General features: G+C 35.4%; 1 protein-coding gene across 4 annotated transcripts in view; it reads left to right on the top strand.

Moving 5' to 3' along the window:
- The window catches only part of ADGRB3 (adhesion G protein-coupled receptor B3), a 737,861-nt gene that overhangs the window by 691,810 nt on the left and 23,782 nt on the right, over positions 1-22,269 (top strand). For all 4 annotated transcript variants that reach the window (XM_005552615.5, XM_074037708.1, XM_015449250.4 and 1 more), the window contains 3 exons: positions 10,996-11,091; positions 12,570-12,609; positions 17,700-18,343. In XM_005552615.5, the coding sequence (XP_005552672.1) occupies positions 10,996-11,091; positions 12,570-12,609; positions 17,700-18,343 (780 nt within the window). The remainder of the gene's footprint in view (positions 1-10,995; positions 11,092-12,569; positions 12,610-17,699; positions 18,344-22,269) is intronic.

The raw sequence follows: 22,269 nt of genomic DNA, 5'->3' as shown, positions 1-22,269 counted from the left end.
ATATTTACTTCACTAAAATTCATGTGGGCTTTTATTTCTTAAAAATATGTAAGCAATGTAAAATATATATTTTTTAATGTAGAGACTGGATACATATATATATATATTTCTATTTCTATGTATTTTTGACAGACACAAACATAATTTGGTCTTTAATGACTGTCCCAATATGAATTCAGAAGGCTTTACCCATATTTATTATTTCTGTGGAGGAGGTGGTCTACACAGGGAAAGAATATAGCCTTGCAATTTAAGAAGGAGAAAAGAAGTGAAATACTATAACTATGATATTTTTAATGTGCTGTGTATGGAGCCTAATTTATTTTAAAAGTGCCTTTGCTTTTAGTGGGTCCAATTTTAAAATCATTTCAAATCAGGAGAAAAGGGAGAAATGATTACTCTGTCTTGCCAAATCAATTATATCCCACTAAAAAAATTTTGAATGTTTGCAGAACTATTTGTTCTGACCTTCAGACCTAAAATCTTAATATTTAAACTTTATAAAATTTATATTATTGAAAATACAGTTTCTTCTTCTGGAATAACTTTTCTTTTGAATTACTTTACTAAATCTCTCTGGAAAAAAAGACAAAAAGAGGAAATAAGAATAAAAAAAAGAAGCCATCTGATTCATCACAATACATACTTTTAGCAACAGAACCTAAATCTTAGAAGCTAATATGTATAACAGCTAATAAGACAGAATTTAATACAACGAGTATAGAGGCTTTCCTTCATTTATCCATCATTGGTTTTTTAGAATTTATTTGAATTAAACAGATAACAGAATATACTATTTACTATTCCCCACATTGCTATGGAAATGGAAAGACACAAGAGTTATGAAACCTTTGAAATAGTTACTGTTGCTAGGAAACCACTTTCTTGATGCCTGCACATTCTTCTCATCTTTCTGTCTCTGGCTGTGCCTGGCTCTAAGACAATCTTACAGCTCTATGTCAGAGGGGGAAAATCACAAGATTGTGATACAAAACAAGCCAAAATAAAACTCTTTCACTAAATGGTAGGATAAAAGGAAGGTGCTTAAATGGATAATTTTGTTATATCAGTGTGTGAGAATCCTGTGGCTGTTCTGAAGCATCACTAACAGGGCCAAACTCCTCTTTTCTCTTTCCCAAGCACTGGCAGGAGGTCTAGGCTGCACCAGATGAGGTCCCAAAATCTGTATCCAAACCTGTGAAGTCATCTTGTAGGGAAATGCTTAAAATAAAAACCTTTTCTTTCTTCCTTCTCCCACTCCCACCCTTTTTAAGCCTATTTTCTATTTAGTCTTATTATTTCCACAAGGCGTACAGATAAACAAAATGATTTACATGCACATGGCAGTGAATATGTAAAACAGACAAGCACCCTTACTTGTCTAATCTAAAACAAGTAATATTCCAAAGTAAATCATTAAAAAAATAAATGAATCCGGTAGTGATGAAATAACTACATAAAAATATGTAAAGAGTCCATATTGCACATAATATAGCTCAGATAGAGAGTTACGTGAACCTCCAGGTTTGACTACTTACAGGGAAATTGAGTATGACTCATTAGCATGGAAGGGTATACCTGTGCCTTCCTTTACTGCAGGATGGGTCAGCTGTTTTAGTTGGTCTTTGAAGAGGAAGGAGGAGGTGATAAAAGACTTCAAAACTCATGGATTCCTAAGGGAGCAATGAGGTTAGAAGATTAGGGAAATGAAGGTTTCTGTTATAGGAAGATGGAGAAAGGTTACTGGGCATATGGTTTCCATGGAGTGGGGCCTGTGGTGAATAGTAGAGAGTTTGATTCTTCTCTGGAACTATATGAAGCACGTGGAGACATAAAGCAAATGATGTGATCCTGAACACTAGTGATTTTTTTTTTTTTTTTTTTAGATAGCTATGACTGAAGCAGCAAAAGAAAATTACTGATGACATTTGAGAACAAAGCATTGACTAAGTGATGTTTTGTGCTTTCCAGTCAGCGTGTTCAATGACCATGATAAGTGGCCATTATGAGTGGTCTCATAAAGAAAGTTAAATAGATTTCAGAGTTCATAAGTAGCTCAGGGCAGGGAGGGTCAGGGTACTGATTCTAACATTTTGAGCTTGCTTAGAAGGTGGTTGTACTGATTTTAACATTTTGAGGTTTTTACTGATTCTAACATTTTGAGCTTCCTCAGAAGAAAACTTCAGGCCAATTTCCCTGATGAACATCAATGTAAACATCCTCAATAAAATACTGGCAAACCGAATCCAGCAGCACATGAAAAATATTACCCACTTTGATCAAATTGACTTCATCCCTGGGATGCAAGTCTGGTTCAAAATATGCAAATAACTAAATGTAATCCATCACATAAACAGAACCAATTACAAAAACCACGTGATTATCTCAATAGATGCAGAAAAGGCCTTTGACAAAATTCAACAGCCCTTCATGCTAAAAATTCTCAATAAACTAGGTATTGATGGAACTTATCTCAAAATAATAAGAGCTATTTATGACTAACCCACAGCCAAAATCATACTGAATGGGCAAAAGCTGGAATTATTCCCTTTGAAAACTGGCACTAGATAAGGATGCCCTCTCTCACCACTCCTATTCAACACAGTATTGAAAGTTCTGGCCAGGGCAATCAGGCAAGAGAAAGAAATAAAGCGTATTCAAATAGGAAGAGAGGAATTCAAATTGTCTCTCTTTGCAGATGACATGATTGTATATTTGAAAAACCCTATTGTGTCAGCCCAAAATCTCCTTAAGCTGGTAAGCAACTTCAGCAACATCTCAAGATAACAAAATTAATGTGCAAAAATCACAAGCATTCCTATACACCAATAATAGACAAACAGAGAGCCAAATTATGAGTGAACTCCCATTCACAATTGCTTCAAAGAGAATAAAATACCTGGGAATCCAACTTACAAGAGATGTGAAAGACTTCTTCAAGGAGAACTACAAACCACTGCTCAAGGAAATAAAGAGAGGACACAAACAAATGGAAAAACATTCCATGCTCATGGACAGGAAGAATCAATATCATGAAAATGGCCATACTACCCAAAGTAATTTAGAGATTTAATGCTATCCCTATCAAGCTACCATTGACTTTCTTCACAGAATTAGAAAAAACTACTTTAAGTTTCACATGGAACCAAAAAAGAACCTGTATAGCCAAGACAATCCTAAGCAAAAAGAACAAAGCTGGAGGCATCACGCTACCTGACTTCAAACTATACTACAAGGCTACAGTAACCAAAACAGCATGGTACTGGTACCAAAACAGATATATAGACTAATGGAACAGAACAGAGGCCAACCTATGGAATGGGAGAAAATTTTGGAAATCTATCCATCTGACAAAGGGCTAATATCCAGAATCTATAAGGAACTTAAACAAATTTACAAGAAAAAAAAGTGGGCAAAGGATATGAACAGACACTTTTCAAAAGAAGACATTTATGCAGCCAACAAATATATGAAAAATAGCTCATCATCACTAGTCATTAGAGAAATGCAAATCAAAACCACAGTGAGATACCATCTCATGCCAGTTAGAATGGTGATCATTAAAAAGTGAGGAAACAGCAGATGCTGGAGAGGATGTGGAGAAATAGGAAGGCTTTTACACTGTTGGTGGGAGTGTAAATTAGCTCAACCATTGTGGAAGACAGTGTGACGATCCCTCAAGGATCTAGAACCAGAAATACAATTTCTCCCAGCAATCCCATTACTGGGTATATACCCAAAGGATTATACATCATTCTAATATAAAGACACATATACATGTGTGTTTATTGCAGCACTCTTCACAATAGCAAAACCTTGGAACCAACCCAAATGCCTGTCAGTGATAGACTGGAGAAAGAAAATGTGGCACATACACACCATGGAATACTACCCAGCTATTGAAAAAGGATGAGTTCATGTCCTTTGCAGGGACATGGATGAAGCTGGAAACCATCATTCTCAGCGAACTAACACAGGAACTGAAAACCAAACACTGCATGTTCTCACTCATAAGTGGGAGTTGAACAATGAGAACACATGGACACAGGGAGGGGAACATCACACACCATGGCCTGTCAGGAGGTGGGGGCCTAGAGGAGGGATAGCAATAGGAGAAATACCTAATGTAGATGTTGGGTTGATGGGTGCAGCAACCACCATGGCACGTGTATACCTATGTAACAAACCTGCATGTTCTGCATAGTTATCCCAAAACTTAAAGTATAATAATAATAAATAAAAGAATTAAGCAAGATGGGAGTTGGTTCCTAAGAGCTTTATGCTTGTCAGCCTGATTGAAAGTTCATAAAGAAACACATTTCAGAAAAATGTTGTTTCATTTGTAATAAAATAGGATGTGGGGCCAGGCACAGTGGCTCATACCTGTAATCCTAGCACTTTTTTGGGGAGCCAAGATGGGAGGATTGCTTGAGGCCTGGACTTTTAGACCAGCCTGGGCAACACAGTGAGACCCTCATCTCTACAAAACAATTTGAAAAACATTTAGCCAGGTGTGCACCTGTATTACCAGCTACTCAGGAGAATAAGACAGGAGGGTTGCTTGAGCTCAGGAGGTCAAGGCTGCAGTGAGCCATGATTGAGCCACTGCACTCTAGCCTGGGTGACAGAGTGAGGCCTTATCTCTAAAAAGAAAAAAAAAAATAGAATGAGATACTTTGTAATGGGAGAATGTCTGCAGGTATAAAAATAAACCTAGATTTTACCAGAACAGAGAATGAGGCACACAAAAACTGCTTTTAAATAAGAGCATGGGCATGACACAGGCAAGGACAATATGCTCATATTCTTATATACCTTTCCAAGAAATCACCAACCTCATTTGACCCAAAAGTCATCCCACTTCTTAGGCAGGTAAATTCGAATTCGAATTCTCCTTCCAGATTAAGCTTTCCTGACTTAGCAAAATTGCAATTATATTATGAATATTTACATCAGTCTTGATTTTCACACATGATTCTCCTAGTCCATGCAGAGATTTAAGGGGTTAACAAGAGCATGAAATAAGATGAGTGAAATGGTATCAGTAAAAAAGTTCAGACAAAGAGTTCATAACAGAAATTGACAAACTCTGTCATGCCTGCCAGTTAACATCAAACCATTGCTTGCTGTTACCCACAGTTCTTCTGCGGGAGCCTCACACTGCCCTCCCAGCTGTTCCCTACTCTGGGTAGCAGCATGGTGCTTCTGTCTATACTCAAGAAGAGTAGGCTGGGCACGGTGGCTCACGCCTGTAATCCCAGCACTTTGGGAGGCTGAGGCGGGTGGATCACCTGAGATCAGGAGTTCAAGACAAGCCTGGCCAACATGATGAAACCCTGTCTTTACTAAAAAAATACAAAAAAAAAAAAATTAGCTGGGCATGGTGGCAGGTGCCTGTAGTCCCAGCTACTCAGGAGGCTGAGACAGAGAATCACTTGAACCCAGGAGGCGGAGGTCGTAGTGAGCTGAGATCGTGCCACTGCACTCCAGCCTGCCTGACAGAGCAAGACTCTGTCAAGAAAAAAAAAAAAGAAGAGTAGGTGGACAAACTAATAACTGGAGTTTCGATGTGTCTTAAAGGTTCAGACTGAAAACTTATCTGATTAACTCATTTCTTATTTTTTATCTAAATCAGGAAAGGTTGGAAATTATGGTACAGCAACTTAATTTCTGACCAGTTGGAAATAATTGTTTTGGTTTATTCCTTCACTTAAACTGTCTTATTCTTTGATCAGTAAGACAATAGGGTGGTACATTGGAATGAAGACTAGCTTTCAAGTCAAGTGACCTGATTCCATTCCCAGCTCTGCTACTTGTTATTGTTATGATCTTGAGCAAGTTACTTAAGCTCTCTAAGCTTCAGAGTCCTCTTCTATGACACTGAAATAATGTCTGCCACAAAGGGGATGGCATGAGGCTGAAATGAAATATCACCTGCAGAAGGCATGGGATCGTGGTGTCTGACACATAATTTCCCTTTCCTTCCTTTCTATTCTCTTGCTGAAGAAATGCTGCTACATATTTTTCAGATCATGCACATGCCGTATAATTTAGAGAAGCTTATATGACCTCCTCGAATTAATATAAAAAGTAATTTGAAGGTAAAGAGGTATAACAATTTTAGAGATTAAGCGATAGATCTTTCAGATATTAAGGGATTCTAATAGAAAGTCATTGGGACTGAAATTTGGCTCTGGAGTTCATATGTTTCTTTCATTGTATAGTAAATGGCAGACTTTCACTTTTTGTTTATTTCCTTTGCTATCAGCAAAGTCATTTAATATTTTAATAATGTGAAGTCGCTCATAATTCATTCATATTAATGGTTATATCAAGTGTCATAATACATATGAAATTGAAAAGTCATTCCTTTCATGATTAGATTGTATAGAATGTAATGATTACAAAAAGCTGAGCTGTTTGTTCAAATATGAAACAATGATAGAAATGAGATTCAAAAAATAAAAGGCCACATAAGAAAGTCTTCTCCCCCGAAGGAAAAATTGCAAATAATTACAAGAATGTAACTCTACTTATTTTCCTGGTTTAGAATGATCCTCTTGAATAGGAAATCAAGAAGAATTACTGTAGGTAGAACTGTCTTCTTAAAAGTGAAGATTCAGGGTCTGATTTGCTCAGTAGCTAAATACAGAACCCATTTCAAACTGTGTAGCTCTTTCCTGTGAGGTTTGTCTGAATTGCAACACTGCCAAACATCGCTCGGTGCTCTTCCCCAGCAATCTCTAACTCTGGCACCGGCTTCCACAATGACACTCTGCCAGCTGCCTTCAGAGCGAGGACCAATCTAGAAGCTCTCAGCCTGCTGCTGTTGATATAAAGTGAATCGCTCTCCTGGTTCAGAAGACAAGAGCGAGACACACCCCTACAAACCTCTTTGAACTCATGTCTCATCCAAAAATCCATCAGAGTTTATAGCTTTTTCAGGAGTTTTTAGAGCAGCAGGAGCCAGTCAAAATAACTTTGGAAGTGCATGGTTGGTTTCTTTTCAGGAGACAACCTTGACAGCTTATTGTTTTTTCTTCACCTTATTGCGTGATGTTTCTTACCATTCTTTTTTTTTCTTTCATTTTACAACATGCCATTAGGTTGCCTTAAAGTCTCCTAAATATCCCAGTGTTAGTTACGTATCTGTTCCTTGCTACTCCTGCAGATATTTGACCCTCTGCCTATCAATTCATGTGAAAGATCTATTACAGATTATTATAAAAAGAAGAAAACTTTGAAGTCTAGATTTTAACTGTGCCATAATTTATCTTAAATATTAAATTGTTTCCTATAGGTTTAGTAAAAAATTGCATTTGCTGGTATCAAGTAATTTTTTAATGTTAATTTCACAAGAACTCAAAGATGCAATGATTTTAATATCGAATAAATCTTAAATTTAGTTGTTACCTAAATTAAGTGATTTTCCAAATGGTAAGTCAAAGAGTAATATTATTGCCAGGCATTATAAATCTGACTATTGATACAGCATATTTTAATATTCTGGTTGAGAAAGCAATATCTAGATTCTGTCTTATTTTATTTGTGTGTGTTTTCTGCTTGTTTGAAATATAGACTTGCTTTTTACAAAAATTCAATTATTCTTCATCAGCACAATTCACATCAGTTCACCAAAATCAAGCCTCTCTCAGTTGACCAGATATAAAATTCAATTAATTATCCAAATGCATTCAAATAGCTGTGAATGCCTTTTCCAGATACCATCTTGCCTGAAGTATTCTCTTCTGTGATAAGAAGTATGCACTATGAAATCTAATCATTCTTTCCTGACAGTGTTGGACAAATATTTAAGACTAATGCATCCAGATTCCCTAGATACAATTTTTTTTTTTTTTTTTTTTGAGACCGAGTCTTGCTCTTGTCACCCAGGCTGGAGTACAATGGCACAATTTCAGCTCACTGCAACCTCCACCTCCCGAGTTCAAGCAATTCTCCTCCCTCAGCCTCCCAAGTAGCTGGGATTACAGGTGCCCACCACCACGCCCTGCTAATTTGTGTATTTTCTTAGTAGAGACAGAGTTTTGCCATGTTCACCAGGATGGTCTCGAACTCCTGACCTCGTGTTCTGCCCACCTCGCCTCCCAAAGTGCTGGAATTACAGGCATGAGCCACCATGCCCTGCCCCCTAGATACATTTTTAAGATTAAAAAAATAAATAAAATGGAGCATTTAGAATCAAGTAGAATTTCTTCTGCAAATCCTTCTAAATTAGAGGTATCAGAGGCACTAAAAGTGGCAGAGAATCTAGCACTTAAATTGTGACATTTATATGACCATTAAAATAACCTTGAATTTACTGGAGAATATTTATTCTTTTTTGATTTATATTTCTTCTGAGTAGCATTTAATGGTTCATGAAGCTGACATCATCATTCGGTGTACAAATGCCCTTAATCTATCGTTCTATTTGGGAGTTCAGTAGTGGAAGGTATTGATTTTATATGTGCATGTGTTCTGAAAAGACTTGGATTTCTTTTACATCTCCTTTAAGCAACTAAGAGTTGATTTTGAAGAGAAACCTACAGAAATTATATTTCCATCTTTCATAGTCAGTCAAAAATATTGGCAACTATGCTTTGAAGGTCTGAAAATTGGGAGTGGTTAGCAAGGACCATTCGAATTAATCTCTGGTATTACCAAAATGTTTCTCATTTTATATATGCTGATCTAGAAATATATTTGATAGAAATCTTCATGAGACAAGCTCCCAGAAGGCACCATTGCTAACATAGTTTATCTTCCTTTGTAAAATGTGGTTTTTTAATAGTTGCCTTGAGGCGCAAACAGAAAATTAGTATGTACCTATTTTTCTGACATTGGTTTCTAGGATTTTTTTTTTTTGTAAAAACAGATATACTTTCTTAGTGGTTTCCCCAAATCAAATGTCTGCATAATAGAAAAAGTAATGATCTGAAAAATACTAGACTCATTACCAATTTTTGATTACTAATGTCTCTCTTTAAAACATACAACAACTTCTTAATCTAAAAAGGAGCTTAAAAGCCTTCACATATGATAAATCTAATTTTGTCCTGGTTGTGTCTCCTTTACTAGGAAAAGCTAGATGATTTAGTTCTAAATATTTATTCAGTTCTTCAGGAAAAGATGATCAGACTAGATTTCACTACATCTGTACTTTAACTGATGTGTTTGAAAAAGGAAATAAGAAATTACCTTTCTGGGTATCAGGTAATGCATTCTTTTTCAAAGAAATTCTAGATTTAGAAATATTAGAGTAATAGAATGGAAGACAGGTCAGAGAACACTGAGTCTATCCCCATTCCTTCATTTCACAGACATTATGGCTGCATCAGTAGGATTAGAACTGGAAGTGGAGAAATAGAAGTGGACAGAGGTCTCATTATTGGGCCAGTTGGCCAGTCTTTGGTTGTGACTAGACTTGGTGTCAGTTTCCAAATCCTGCAATGTGACAATTTAGGAGAGAGACTACTAATGACTATGAAATAGGTGAGAGGACAAAAAGGAAGCTAAAAACAACATAATAGGCTCAGTTTTGTTTTGTTTTGTTTTGTTTCCTGACCAACAGGTATATATGAATATCTCACATCAAAATGGTGACAAGAGATCTTATATCAGTGCTTCTCAAAAATGAAAACCTCTCTATATTTACCTTAGTAGTCCCTATAATGGTGCATCAGTAAAATAGGGAAAATATAACATCATCTATGCTTTGTTTTTTAATCCAATAAAACAGAGTGTAATAAACAAGAAAGAGAATGTCAATAATATGAAGTTAGAAAAACAAAGTAGTGAAACGACCTTGACATTGACTTGGGATAAGTAGCTACTTGTAACGATGTCCATCAACAGCTCCTGGGGAGCTTGATGAACCTCTGGAATTGGAAAGAACAGGCTGATGCTGAGACACTGTAGGAAGAGAATAACTATCGATTGCTTTTTATGTTTGCTTCTCAGCTATTCATGTTCCTTCACTTGTTTTTTAATAAAAGAATTAATGTAATGTTCTTAGAACTTCCATGAGATATGTTTGTTCTTTCTTCAGAATTTGATTATAAATGGATATGAAGGAAGTTTGGCTTTGCAAAGTGACTTTTTATTGGCAAGTCGGTCCACCAGGAGTAGTGCTGTTTTGTTTCCCTTTTGTTGTGTTTTGTTTTTATATCAGGGCACACAGGGAGACAAGAGATAGTCTACTCAAAGATTTCTTACATGAGACATAAAAAGAAACATCCAAAATCAATTTCAGTGAAAAGATCATTGAATAATCTCATTTTTCACAATATTTAAAGCTGTTAGGAAGATTATGCCATGCCAAATAGTAAATCCCGTTAAAAGACACACATATTATTTGCAACAGTGGAATAAATCTGCCTTCTGGCAAGAATTATTAGTGTCGAACAGATATAGCTATTTTGATGGCTAAGGAGTTCCCAGCACTTCCCTCTATCGGTTATGGTAAGTGATAAATTTCCTTGCCATACAGCAAAAGTCCAGGTACACCAGCATTTGTATTAAAAAGTAAACAAGGCAGGGCACGGTGGCTCACGCCTGTAATCCCAGCACTTTGGGGGCCAAGGTGGGCAGATCACCTGAGGTCGGGAGTTTGAGACCAGCCTGACCAACATGGAGAAACCCCATCTCTACTAAAAATACAAGATTAGCCGGGAGTGGTGGCACATGCCTGTAATCCCAGCTACTTGAGAGGCTGAGGCAGGAAAATCGCTTGAACCCGGGAGGCGGAGGTTGCAGTAAGCCAAGATTGCACCATTGCACTCCAGCCTGGGCAACAAGAGTGAAACTCCATCTCAAAAAATAATAGTAATAACAACAACAACAATAATAATAATTTCTTTTAACAAAGAAGTAAACAAAATCGGTATACGATTGTAAAATCAATGATAACCACTGCCTCAGAGTTGATTGCCAATATAGACAATATCTTGTCATTACTAAGAGAGAAGAAAAGTAATGTGTTCTCCTTCCCCACAGGTTCAGGATGCATTTAGATGCCGATTGAGAAACTGTCAAGATCCTATCAATGCAGACTCTTCAAGTTCTTTTCCTAATGGACATGCTCAAATCATGGTGAGTTTTTATTTTTCCACTGCTTGTTAATTAAGTCATGATTTCTCAAGGGAATAGAAGAAATCCTTGTTAGTAAAATAGTGTAAAAATCTCACTTTGATTGACTTTGGCTTCAGTTCATTAATAGACTGCGAACTCTGGTCCCACATAAGCGTTATCTCCAGATGGCTTCAGAGTCCAGGACGTGTTGTTGGTTCCCTGGGGTGTTGAGTGTGGGAGTCCTATGCAACACTGCGGAGTATGTTCCTCATTGCATAGAATTAGGGCTAATGATTTGTGCGTAGGAGCATGTGGATGTCTTTTACAGATCAGAACACTATGAACCTGCACTTCTAGTCTTAAAGCAGTGGTTCTTGCCCTTAGTGAAACATTGGAATCATCAGGGGAGCCACGCCACAGACCAAATAAAATCAAAATCTTGGGAGTGGGACCTAGGTATTGATGATTCCAGTATGCAGCCTAAGATGAGAACCACTGTCCTAAAGCGTAAGAAGTAGCCACCCTTTTAGTGAAAGATCAGTTATTGTATGGGAGCTCTGGCTATTATTGGAATCAAAGTGTACTGTAGGTATAACCACTTTGATGTATTTTAGAAATAAGATGATATTTAAACTGTGTCATTTAAAGCAGGAATTAAATAGGAAAGTTTTGTTTTTACAGTATATTCGATTTATTAGCTTTTTTGAACTAGGCAACAATAATAAGCTAGATGATACATTAGTAACTAAGACTTTGCAAAGAATAATCAACTCCTTACTAAAAACAAATAGATAACCAAAATCTCTGATTTAAAATATTAATAGGGAAAGGCATTTGATTGGAAGACACTGATTAAGATAATGAAATTTTATCATTTCAAAAATTAATTGATTTGTTTAAAATAAAATTTTAGGAAAATATGAGGTCACAACTAAACCCCAGAAGGTTCTCGAACAGATGAGTATGGTTTAATCTTCAATTTTAAGTCCTAAACCTGGAAGCTTTTTGCCACATTTGAATCATTAGAAGAGTCTAGTTTGAGCGTAGTTTAACCTAGTTTGACAAAGCTGGATTATAAGATGTTACATTACAAGTAATATGTTCAAATTGAATGTTTAAAAATACCAATAACAAACATAATTATTTAAGTATATTCATCATAATTCACATTCTGATGTCTTTATTATGGTTAGAGAATTGCCTTAAAATTCTATCCTTCTAATACATGATTACCAGTTTCCAGACTGAAGATGACACTGGGTATTGTATTGTCTTATTAAAATTGTATGCTATGTTTCCTTTGATTTTATTTAACATTTGGGCTCTAGGAAACACTGTTGAAAACAATCTAATTATACCTAGAGAAACTTCCTATGCACAAAACAATAAACTTGTGCTGCCAACTTAGATATCTGTAAACTTCAGATAATCTGATTAGTAAAAGACACTTGAGGTCTTCATTAAATGATGGTTCTATGTCTTCTTATTTCTTGTTACAGACAGACTTTGAAAAGGATGTAGACATTGCTTGTCGATCAGGTAAGCATATTTGGATTTGGAAAATCTAACCAGTAGGGATGTTAAATCATTTCTATAGATTTTAATTTTAAAGAAAATACTGTGGTTTACACATTACATATGGTTCTGTGAAAGGGCTGTATATGTAAAGCAGCCCCCAAATGCCAACAGAGCTGAGAAACCAAAGAACGAGGCAGAAAAATTCAGTTGTTGGTTAAAGGGAGGATATTAGGGAACTTACAGACAAGAGGGTAGTCTTGGGCAGCAGCAAGACAGATAGATCCCCGCACAGTTACTCTTCAGACACAGGGTTTATATACCATAGGGAAAGGGGATACATGCTGTATAGACTATTAAAGGCAACCCTCCAGAATAAGCAAGAGTGCTATGAGCCTCATAGCCTATAATTTGTACAATAACATCAAGGTTGCTTTGATCTAAAGGCAGAATTTGTAATGAGTACATGTTCTTACATTAAGTACAGTAAATAAAGTAAGAATCAGGAGGCATTCATAGGGCTAGGGTTATTCAGAAGTCAAAATGGTGGATTAGCATTCAAGATGGAGTCACTTTTGTCTCCATATTTATGTGTATGAATAAACAGAATCTTTAAAATGGAAGGATTGTAGTAACAGAAGTGTGTTTGTGGAGGAAGAAGGCAGGGGGAGAGAGAGGAGAGAGAGAGAGAGAGAGAGAGAGAGAGAGAGAGAGAGAGAGAGAAAGAACGAACAAGAGAATGAGAGAAAAACTAAGAATGGTTCATTGGAAACACCATGACAGCAGAAAAACTTTCACATGGAGACATAAGATTTCCATTCCACCAAGTAATAGTTGTTGGATGTAAGGCCAGTCAATTTAACCTCTCTGTGCCTCTATTTTATCATGTATGGAATATGGGTTATTGTAAAGATGAAATTGCATTGTCTGTATGTGTGTTAAGATTGTTGTGGTTTTAATTTTACAAAGAATCAAGAGAAACTCTGCAGCACGTCCTGTTTAGACGGCTTGTATGCCATAATTTCCCAGGCTGTGGCTAAATTCTCACCAGAGTAGATGGCTCAATAGTTTTAAAGGAAACTGTATGTTCAGTTTTGAGGGACAGTTCCAATTGTTGGAATATGGTCCTACGTAGGAACAGAATATGCCTCATTTTACCTTTTATTTGTTGATCTTGCTGTTGCCTTTTAAAACAACAGTGGGTATCTACTTCATCTAAATATCCAACTGCCTTAAAGCAATTATCATTTAGCCCAATCCAAGTATTTTTTTCTTCAGATTAAACAAGTCTTATTTCATCATTCATTTCTTGTAGCATTCTCTGAGGCACGATACCCAAGGTAGCCTCCAATTTATCAATAATTTTAAATTATGGTGCCCAAATATATACATGTTCACCCAGCATTTATCACAGTGGGCTCTTTATTTGTATTAATGTTATATACATTTGTGTATGATTTCTATTTCAGTACTAGTGTCAACTTACCTGAAACTCCTAAGACTTTTTGTAGGAGTTGTCAGGGCTTCCCCAGTCTATTATGTAAAGGTTTTGTTTTTGGTATGTTTTCCTTGAAAAAGAAATTTGGCCTTTGCATTTATGTCTATTTGCTATTATTTTACTAATTTCAGGTTAGCATACTATCCATTTCCATTGTTTGGTGATTAAAAGTTTGATAAGAATACCTTCTAAGTCTTCATTCAAACTGTAGTTAAAAGAGTTGAATGTCATGAAACCTAGCAGAGAAACCTGATATATTCAGTAAGGCACCCCCTATCTGCCAGCAGACTTCCTCTACATGGAGTTTTCAGATTCAACTCAAAACCATTAAACATCTGTGCAGAATCTCAGATCTTGTCATGATCATAAGAATACGAGAGACTAATCTCATATTCTCATTCCTGGATTTAATCTAAATACTCTATGTAGAGTATGGTCATAGCAGAGCAGTAAGGTAACTGTCATGCTTTGGCAACCCATAGTGGACCAGAGCTGGGCATTAGAAATCACCATTTCCTGTTGAAAATCTAACAAAATATTGCCAGGACGCAGTCTCACTAGTGCTTGGTTTCCAGAATTGATCATTTTCCTTTTTTGGATAATTGATACAATATTGTCACTTTGCTCCATCCACCTGCCATAATTTCTCAAAAACCACTAGCCACGGTGCCAATTTCCACATCCATGTTCCAAGATGGAATGTGATTCTCCGGGTTTAAAAGCTTAAATTTATTTACAATGAGTAAGTATTCATTTAATTCCTAATCTTCCACCTTCAGTGTTGTTTTTTTCAGCCTCATTTGGTGTACTCATTACACTTCTCCTTGAAAGAGAAGCAATGTAAGAGCAGATGGTTTTGTCTCTCCTTTAACAGCTGTAACATTAAACCAGTGGTTGTCAAAGAGTGGTCCCTAGACCATCAGTGTTAGCATCACCTGAGAACTTATTAGCAATGCACATTTTGAGGCCCTAACCCAGGGTCTGAAACTGGAGGTTGGGGTATAGGAACTAGTTATAAGCCATCCAGATAATTTTGATGCATGCTAAAATTTGAGTACCACTGTATTAAACCATCCTCCTTAAGCTGTGATCTCATCTCTGCAGTATTTATCTTGTTCTCCTTCATTAAGTTACAGATTTTTCTGGGCCTCATTGTATGCTGGGATTTAGCATCCCTAATACAGGCCAGTACCATTATTTTATTAGCAAATAATTTTTCTAATGTTTTCATTTTCTGTTTTCATCTGTTATTGGTGCCCTTTTTGGTCGAGTCCATTAGGAGCTTTCTTCTCAGTTTATCTAGAGATGTCTGTCTATGTTGAAGCATATTCATGAACTCTGAATAATCTCTCTTTATAATGAGGTGAAATTCACTTCCCTACATGGCAGCGTTTCTATCTGATCATGCCAAATATTCAGTTGCTTTATATTTTGTTTGGAGTTTGTGTTTCACTACTTGATTAATTTCTCTTGAAAGTCCCATCACTTTAACATCATGCTTTCATGTGTAGGCGGTACGGTTTGTTTATGCTGTATATTCAAAACTTGGATATACATTTTAAGTAACTCTAAGAGGCAGGCATTTCTCTCATACAGAGCAGCCACTACTGCGTAAGAAGAATTATCTTTATTTACATATTATGTGTGTATATATATAATATAAATTTTCAGCAAACACAGCTATATAACTTGATTAAAATGTGTTGGCTATAACTATAAATCATATTAAATTTGTACAAAGCTTAATGTATCTTGTACAAATTTAAATTATAAAGTCAATACACAGTGCCAATACTTCCTTTATAGTTTTTAAATAAAAGTTTAAAGTTACTTATATATTTTAATGAAATAAGATAAGTTCCCATAACTCATGTTTAAATTTTACTGCTATAAATTTTGGAATTATTTCTATATACAATTAAGGGTTAAAAGTGTCCCTCACTGAATTTGGAGTTTTTTTAAAGTATTTATTTACAGTATCATTAAATCATTACAATATCATTAAATTTAGCATACTTTGCCCCTTAGTATTGTCATGTATCATTACTCCTGGAAATTAGAATTCATTATTGATCTATTATTTTTAGGGGTTTGGAAATAACTTTTTAAAACTGAATTTTTCTACTTTCTATGATGTATAACAGTTAAATACACAAAAAGGCACAACCAGATTATTAATTTTAAAAAAGATGTAAATTTAACATGATTTTTACTGCCTAAGATAAAGAGACAATAATACAATAACTAGATACAATATCTTTCAAGATAACAGATATTACATGAATGATTCATGTTTTGAAATAATTTTAAAATCTTGTTTCTATGTAACAGGGAAAGACATTTATAATCTGTTTTTCTACCTCTGCTTTAATGCATAATAATTATGATTCTATTTGAAAACTGGATAATAATAGAAAAAAATCAGTATATCTGAAACTTTTTATGAGGAGACAATAAACCAGATTTTTACAGTCATCTATACCTAATGAAATTTTAAATGATGATTGCTCTACTTTGTAGGTAGGTTAGCACCAGATGTGCATGTTGAACCAACTTCACACAGTGCTATTCTGTATGCTTTCAATTCCAAAGTTACAATAACAAGTCTTCAGAATTTTATTCATTTGTATCCTCAAAACTGACAATTGTTCATAACTAAGCATGCTTTGTGTTATTCTGCCCTATTATCCCCAAAATATGGCTTTCTTTTTATACAGAGGCAAAAAGAGGGAAAAAAAAACCCAAATATATTTTAATAAAGAATTATTTACTCTTTTGTTGATTGCTTTTGTTTGGTTTGGTTTGCATTTTTGTTTTGTTCATTTTCATACTACAAGTTATCATAAATTTTTTTCTCCTAAATCATTATTTTTAGGCTTAAAGTGGAACAAAGATTTTGGAGGTTCATAAAGTTTTTTTTCTTAAACTCAGTTGGCAGTTTTAATATTCTCACAGGGGCATCCCAACATATAGATTAATTTTTAAATTTTCTTTCTTCTATATAAAACTGAATATGATAAGTACTTTTGAATATTGTATCCACCTTGACCATATGGACTTCAATGAAAAAATCCTCATTAATTTTCAATATGCATAATTTTTGGAGGGATTTCTGATCCAGTAGGATGAAGTTCCCATTAATTATCCCTTCAAGAAGCATTTTAATGAGCATAACTTCTAGAACAGTTTAGAGGGAAAGCCATTAAGAAAAAAATCAAATTTGTATGAAAATATTCATAATTTTACAAAAATCCTTTGGAGCAGATTGATGGAGAAAACTTCTCTGGTAATCTCCTATTTCCCTAGAAAGTTATTTGGAGTTGTTTAAGGACAGGGTACTAAGATTTTTGAAAGCCCATTAATCAGCTTTCAGATATGCTTTAGCTATGGGCTATCTGAGATCTATGAAAGCATAACAGAATCAGTAAAGAGTGATTGAGTAATCTCTGGACCATGTACAAACAAATTGATATGTATATTTTTAAATAACATATCTATCAAATAATATATATGTAATAAGAAAATTGTTTAGTAGAAAGAGAGACAGCATAATATAATAATGAAAAATAAACACACATTAACTCTCTTTCTTCAACTTTTACATTCCTACTCACAGTTCTTCATAAGGATATTGGTCCTTGCCGAGCAGCCACAATAACAGGAACGCTTTCTAGGATTTCTCTAAATGATGACGAAGAAGAAAAGGGAACAAACCCTGAAGGACTAAGCTATTCAACATTGCCTGGAAATGTCATTTCCAAAGTCATCATCCAGCAACCCACAGGTCTGCACATGCCCATGAGTATGAATGAGCTTAGCAATCCATGTTTGAAAAAAGAAAATAGTGAATTGCGGAGAACTGTGTACTTATGTACAGATGATAATTTGAGAGGGGCTGACATGGACATAGTCCACCCTCAAGAAAGAATGATGGAAAGTGACTATATTGTGATGCCCAGAAGTTCTGTAAATAACCAGCCTTCAATGAAAGAAGAAAGCAAAATGAATATTGGCATGGAAACCTTGCCGCATGAAAGGCTATTGCACTACAAAGTAAACCCTGAATTCAATATGAATCCCCCTGTAATGGACCAGTTCAATATGAACTTAGAGCAACATCTCACACCCCAGGAACATATGCAGAGTTTGCCCTTTGAACCTCGCACAGCTGTGAAGAATTTCATGGCCTCTGAGTTGGATGATAATGCAGGACTATCAAGAAGTGAAACTGGATCAACGATATCAATGAGTTCTTTAGAGGTGAGCCACAGAAGATTAAATTTTTCCTTGATAGTTGAAATATGAATAGATATAGATAGAGATATTGATTGATTGGTTGATTGATTGATGTGACACTGGTGTTGGAAGAGAAGATTCACATCGGCTTTTGCAGTTAGGTATCATGAAAATTTCTGGCTATTGAGATTCAGTCGCAATTCAGGGTTTTCTCAGTAGTGCATTATAATCCCCTTATTCAAGATAATATTAAAAAAAGAAACTATTATATTTAAAAAGATACTAATCAGTCATAATTCTGTCATGATGGGAACTAAGTTAGGCACTCATAAAAAATAAAATAAAATAAATAAAAAGCAGAGGATTCTTCTGATGTTTCTCAGGTACCACAGGCCCTTTTGGTGCATAGTGTCTACATGGCATTACAAACTGAAACTGAGATCTATACTTTCTGTGTAACAGTAACTGTTAAAAATTACAAAATTGGAATATTTCTCTAAATGTTTTACCATTATACTGATGAAAAACTAATTATTATCACAGTAGATCAGTATTATTCAGAGTAAATATTTTGCTCTTAACTTACAGAATAATGACCATTAAAATTTTTTGTCTTAGACTGTGAATTGTAAGGAAGAATATAATCTGAGCATACTAACAGTCAGGATTCTGAGGCCCAACAACATGGCCTTTTTGCTTTCATAAGGCCACCAAAAGTAAACAGTAAGCTCGTCACAGCTTTCCTGCTTATACAGTGAAAAATAGCTGTAAACCTGCAGTTGATATATATATTCATATATGATACTACATGCATACTTTTATATGTATTGCCAGTTGTTTTAGTATAATAGATTATTACATAAAACACCATCTACACAAAGGCACTATAATTAGTTGCCTGCCCTTTCCATCAGAGTTATGCTGATAATTGTATGTTCAAGTGTCCAAAAGTTCCCAGAGGCAATTTTTTCATGCTTCTCCCCAAAGCCATGCCTTCCACTAGGTCAAAATGAAAAGGTGTTCTGAGAGGCTTAAAAAATGTGATGAATAGGGTAATTTTCAGGGTTTTCCCAGCTGGATTGAGAAAATTCTAGACAATAAACGGTAATGTGAATAAAATCTAAGATAAGTCCCCAAGTTCTGGATCAACCTCAAACTGAATAAGGCTTCTAGGTCAGAATCATTCTTCAGAACCAAAGGCATAGATAGGGGTAATGAAGCCAAGTTCAACTCCAGGGTGACTGGAGCTCCCTTCTTAACAAAAATATTTCATCCCCCTGAATTAGCAGAATAGCTGCAGTTTCCTTATTTGTAACTTGCATATCCCAGAGACTACCAGGTTTGTAATAATGACCACATAAGGACAAACTACAAAATATTTATGCAAAAATCACAAAAGTTTTTAAAAGGATTTTCAGTAAGTATGCATATAATAACATAACATTATAAGTAATCATAATGACTATGTGGAAGTTTTCTGTATAGTATGGCTCTTTTAAATGTGTTAAAGGGGTTTGAATGGAATTGCATGAAAATATTTTGGTTGTTACAAAAATGTTTTACATCTAAAAGCCTGAAAACTTTGCTGGATTGATATTGTACAGGTTATCTGTGCTTGAACAATAGACTGTATTTCCAAGAACTTCTTTGTTCAGTTTGTAATTTTTCCAAATTTCCGTATCCTTATTATTAAGTGTATTATATATAACTGTGATTCAGCCAAAAGATCTGCATTTAAATGACTTAGAGATCACAAGACTTACATCTTGAAAAGGAAGGAAATTCAGAATTCAGAATGAAAATTTGGTTCTTCGTTTTCATTCTTTAAATGAATTTAATAGTAATTGCTTAGGGTGATGATTTTATGAGATAGCAGAAAGAGAATATATAGATGTGGGAATGAATAATAAAAATTAGCATTTATATAGCATCTTTCATTAGCAGATCCTCAAATCATTTTAAAAACAGGAATTAATCTTCACAACACCTCCATGCGATGGATAAGTTGTTATAATCCTCAAAGTAGAGTCATTTGTTCAAGGTTATAGAGCAAGTTCATAGCAAATCTAGGAATAGAATCTTTCTGTCCTGATCAATTTTATGCCATCTGGAAGAGACAGTAATGAGCCTGAATATTAGCATGAAGGTAACTTTAAAGTTCTTTCTAATCCTTGACAGGCATTTGGTCTTATGATGAATAAAGACATGAAATGGGTAAAGCCCTTGTCCTTTAAGTGTGTATAATTAACACATTCTGGAAATGGGGCTGTGTTCATGAAGATAGTTTTTGGGATCTGGCTTTCTTCTTGAGCAGCATGATGCATTGTCAAGTAGAATTATCAGCTCTGCTAGATTGTATATGCTGGGTCAACTGGTAAGGGAGATGGTATTCTGACAATAATAAAGGAAAAGCAGAAAAATGACCTGAGTATCTACACAGAGAGTGGGATCAACAGTAGTCAGGAGGTGTCTTGAGTCTTAGAAGATAATGTTAAGGTGAAAATGGTAAATCATGTGGATCACATGAGGCCTAAGCAATAGAACAATTTAAGTCTTTTCTCCCTCTAAGTAAGAAGGAAGATTAAAGCCATAGGGAACATCCATCCTGGGCAGCTGGCACAGCAGAGAATGGCCAAGATCCTCAGGATTCTTTCAAGGATCTAATATAAAGATGCTCACATTTTACCTCCAGAGGAATCCGTTTTGACAAACTGCCAGCATGGAAAGTGCTGAAGGAAGAAACAGAAGAGGGTAAAACAGAAAATGTGAGAATTAATAATAAAAAAATAAAAAATAATATTCTCATAACATGGAGAGATATGTTCTCTTTCTAACTATAGTCATTCCCAAATGAACTTGTTAAGCAATTCTGAAAACTTTAGATATAGAGCGGCCACAATTATGGGAATAATTGCAATACTAATATAGTAGAATAGAATGTGATAGAAAGTGCAAAAGAGGGAAAACAAGAGTTGAGGGAGGAAAAAAGAAAGCCAAAAAAGACTCGAGTGGGTGAGTGGGTGGAAGTATTTGTTCAAATAAGCAAGAAGCAACAAAGAAAGAAGGAGGCTCCCCAACCCTGAAGTCAGTGGCAGCACAAAAGCTTCCAGCCTTCACGGGAGTTTGTTCAGCTAACCCCCAATTAGTGGGTATAAAAAGTTTTAAAAATTCATGAAGTTTCTTGGCATTAAAAACATATCTAGATTTTCTCTGAGCCTAATAGTACCTTGTTTCTTTCCTTCTGCTGATATGTTCTCTTTCTAACTGTAGTCATTCCCAAATGAACTTGTTAAGCAATTCTGAAAACTTTAGATATAGAGCTGCCACAATTATGGAATAATTGGAATACTAATATAATAAGATTTTTCACAACAATGGCTCCAGCCCTAAATATCCTGTAACTGCTTTGCTTAAGGTTAAGAAGAATGATATTGTCATCAGCACTTTAGTCATTTACCTTCAATTAATGAACCAAATATGATGAATACATGATGTATACATAGAGCAAAGCAACAGCAACAACAAAAAACACACTAAGATTTTGCTTTTGAGCAAGAGGGGACAAAAGAGGTATCATGGTTCTCAAGCACTTGAGGACTATAAAATCTAATTTAAACCTTGGATTGTTCTATTTATTTATTTCCTGAAAACTTATAGTTGTAACATTGTATGGAGACAGGTCAGTATTTGTTCTGAATCATTGAAGCTGTGGCATTTACTTTAGCAGGTTGTAGACGTTAGATTTAAATAGTAAGTGGTTTTTCACTCAAGAGTCTTTCCAACTTATGTGCACATATTGAACATGTTAAGCACATGGTCCATTCTTCACTCTTTTCCTTGTATCTTTCAAGGTTAATTCAAGTTCTTGAGTCACTGGCTTTTGGCTGGGTTCTGTCAACAGAAAGCACTGGTGAGAGAGTAGAGGTTGAGGAAAAGAGGGAAACCTGGGC

Source organism: Macaca fascicularis, chromosome 4 (assembly GCF_037993035.2).
Source record: "Macaca fascicularis isolate 582-1 chromosome 4, T2T-MFA8v1.1".
NCBI lineage: Eukaryota > Metazoa > Chordata > Mammalia > Primates > Cercopithecidae > Macaca > Macaca fascicularis.
The sequence above is the reverse complement of the archived record's forward strand: the minus strand, read 5'-3'. Positions and strand labels throughout refer to the sequence as shown.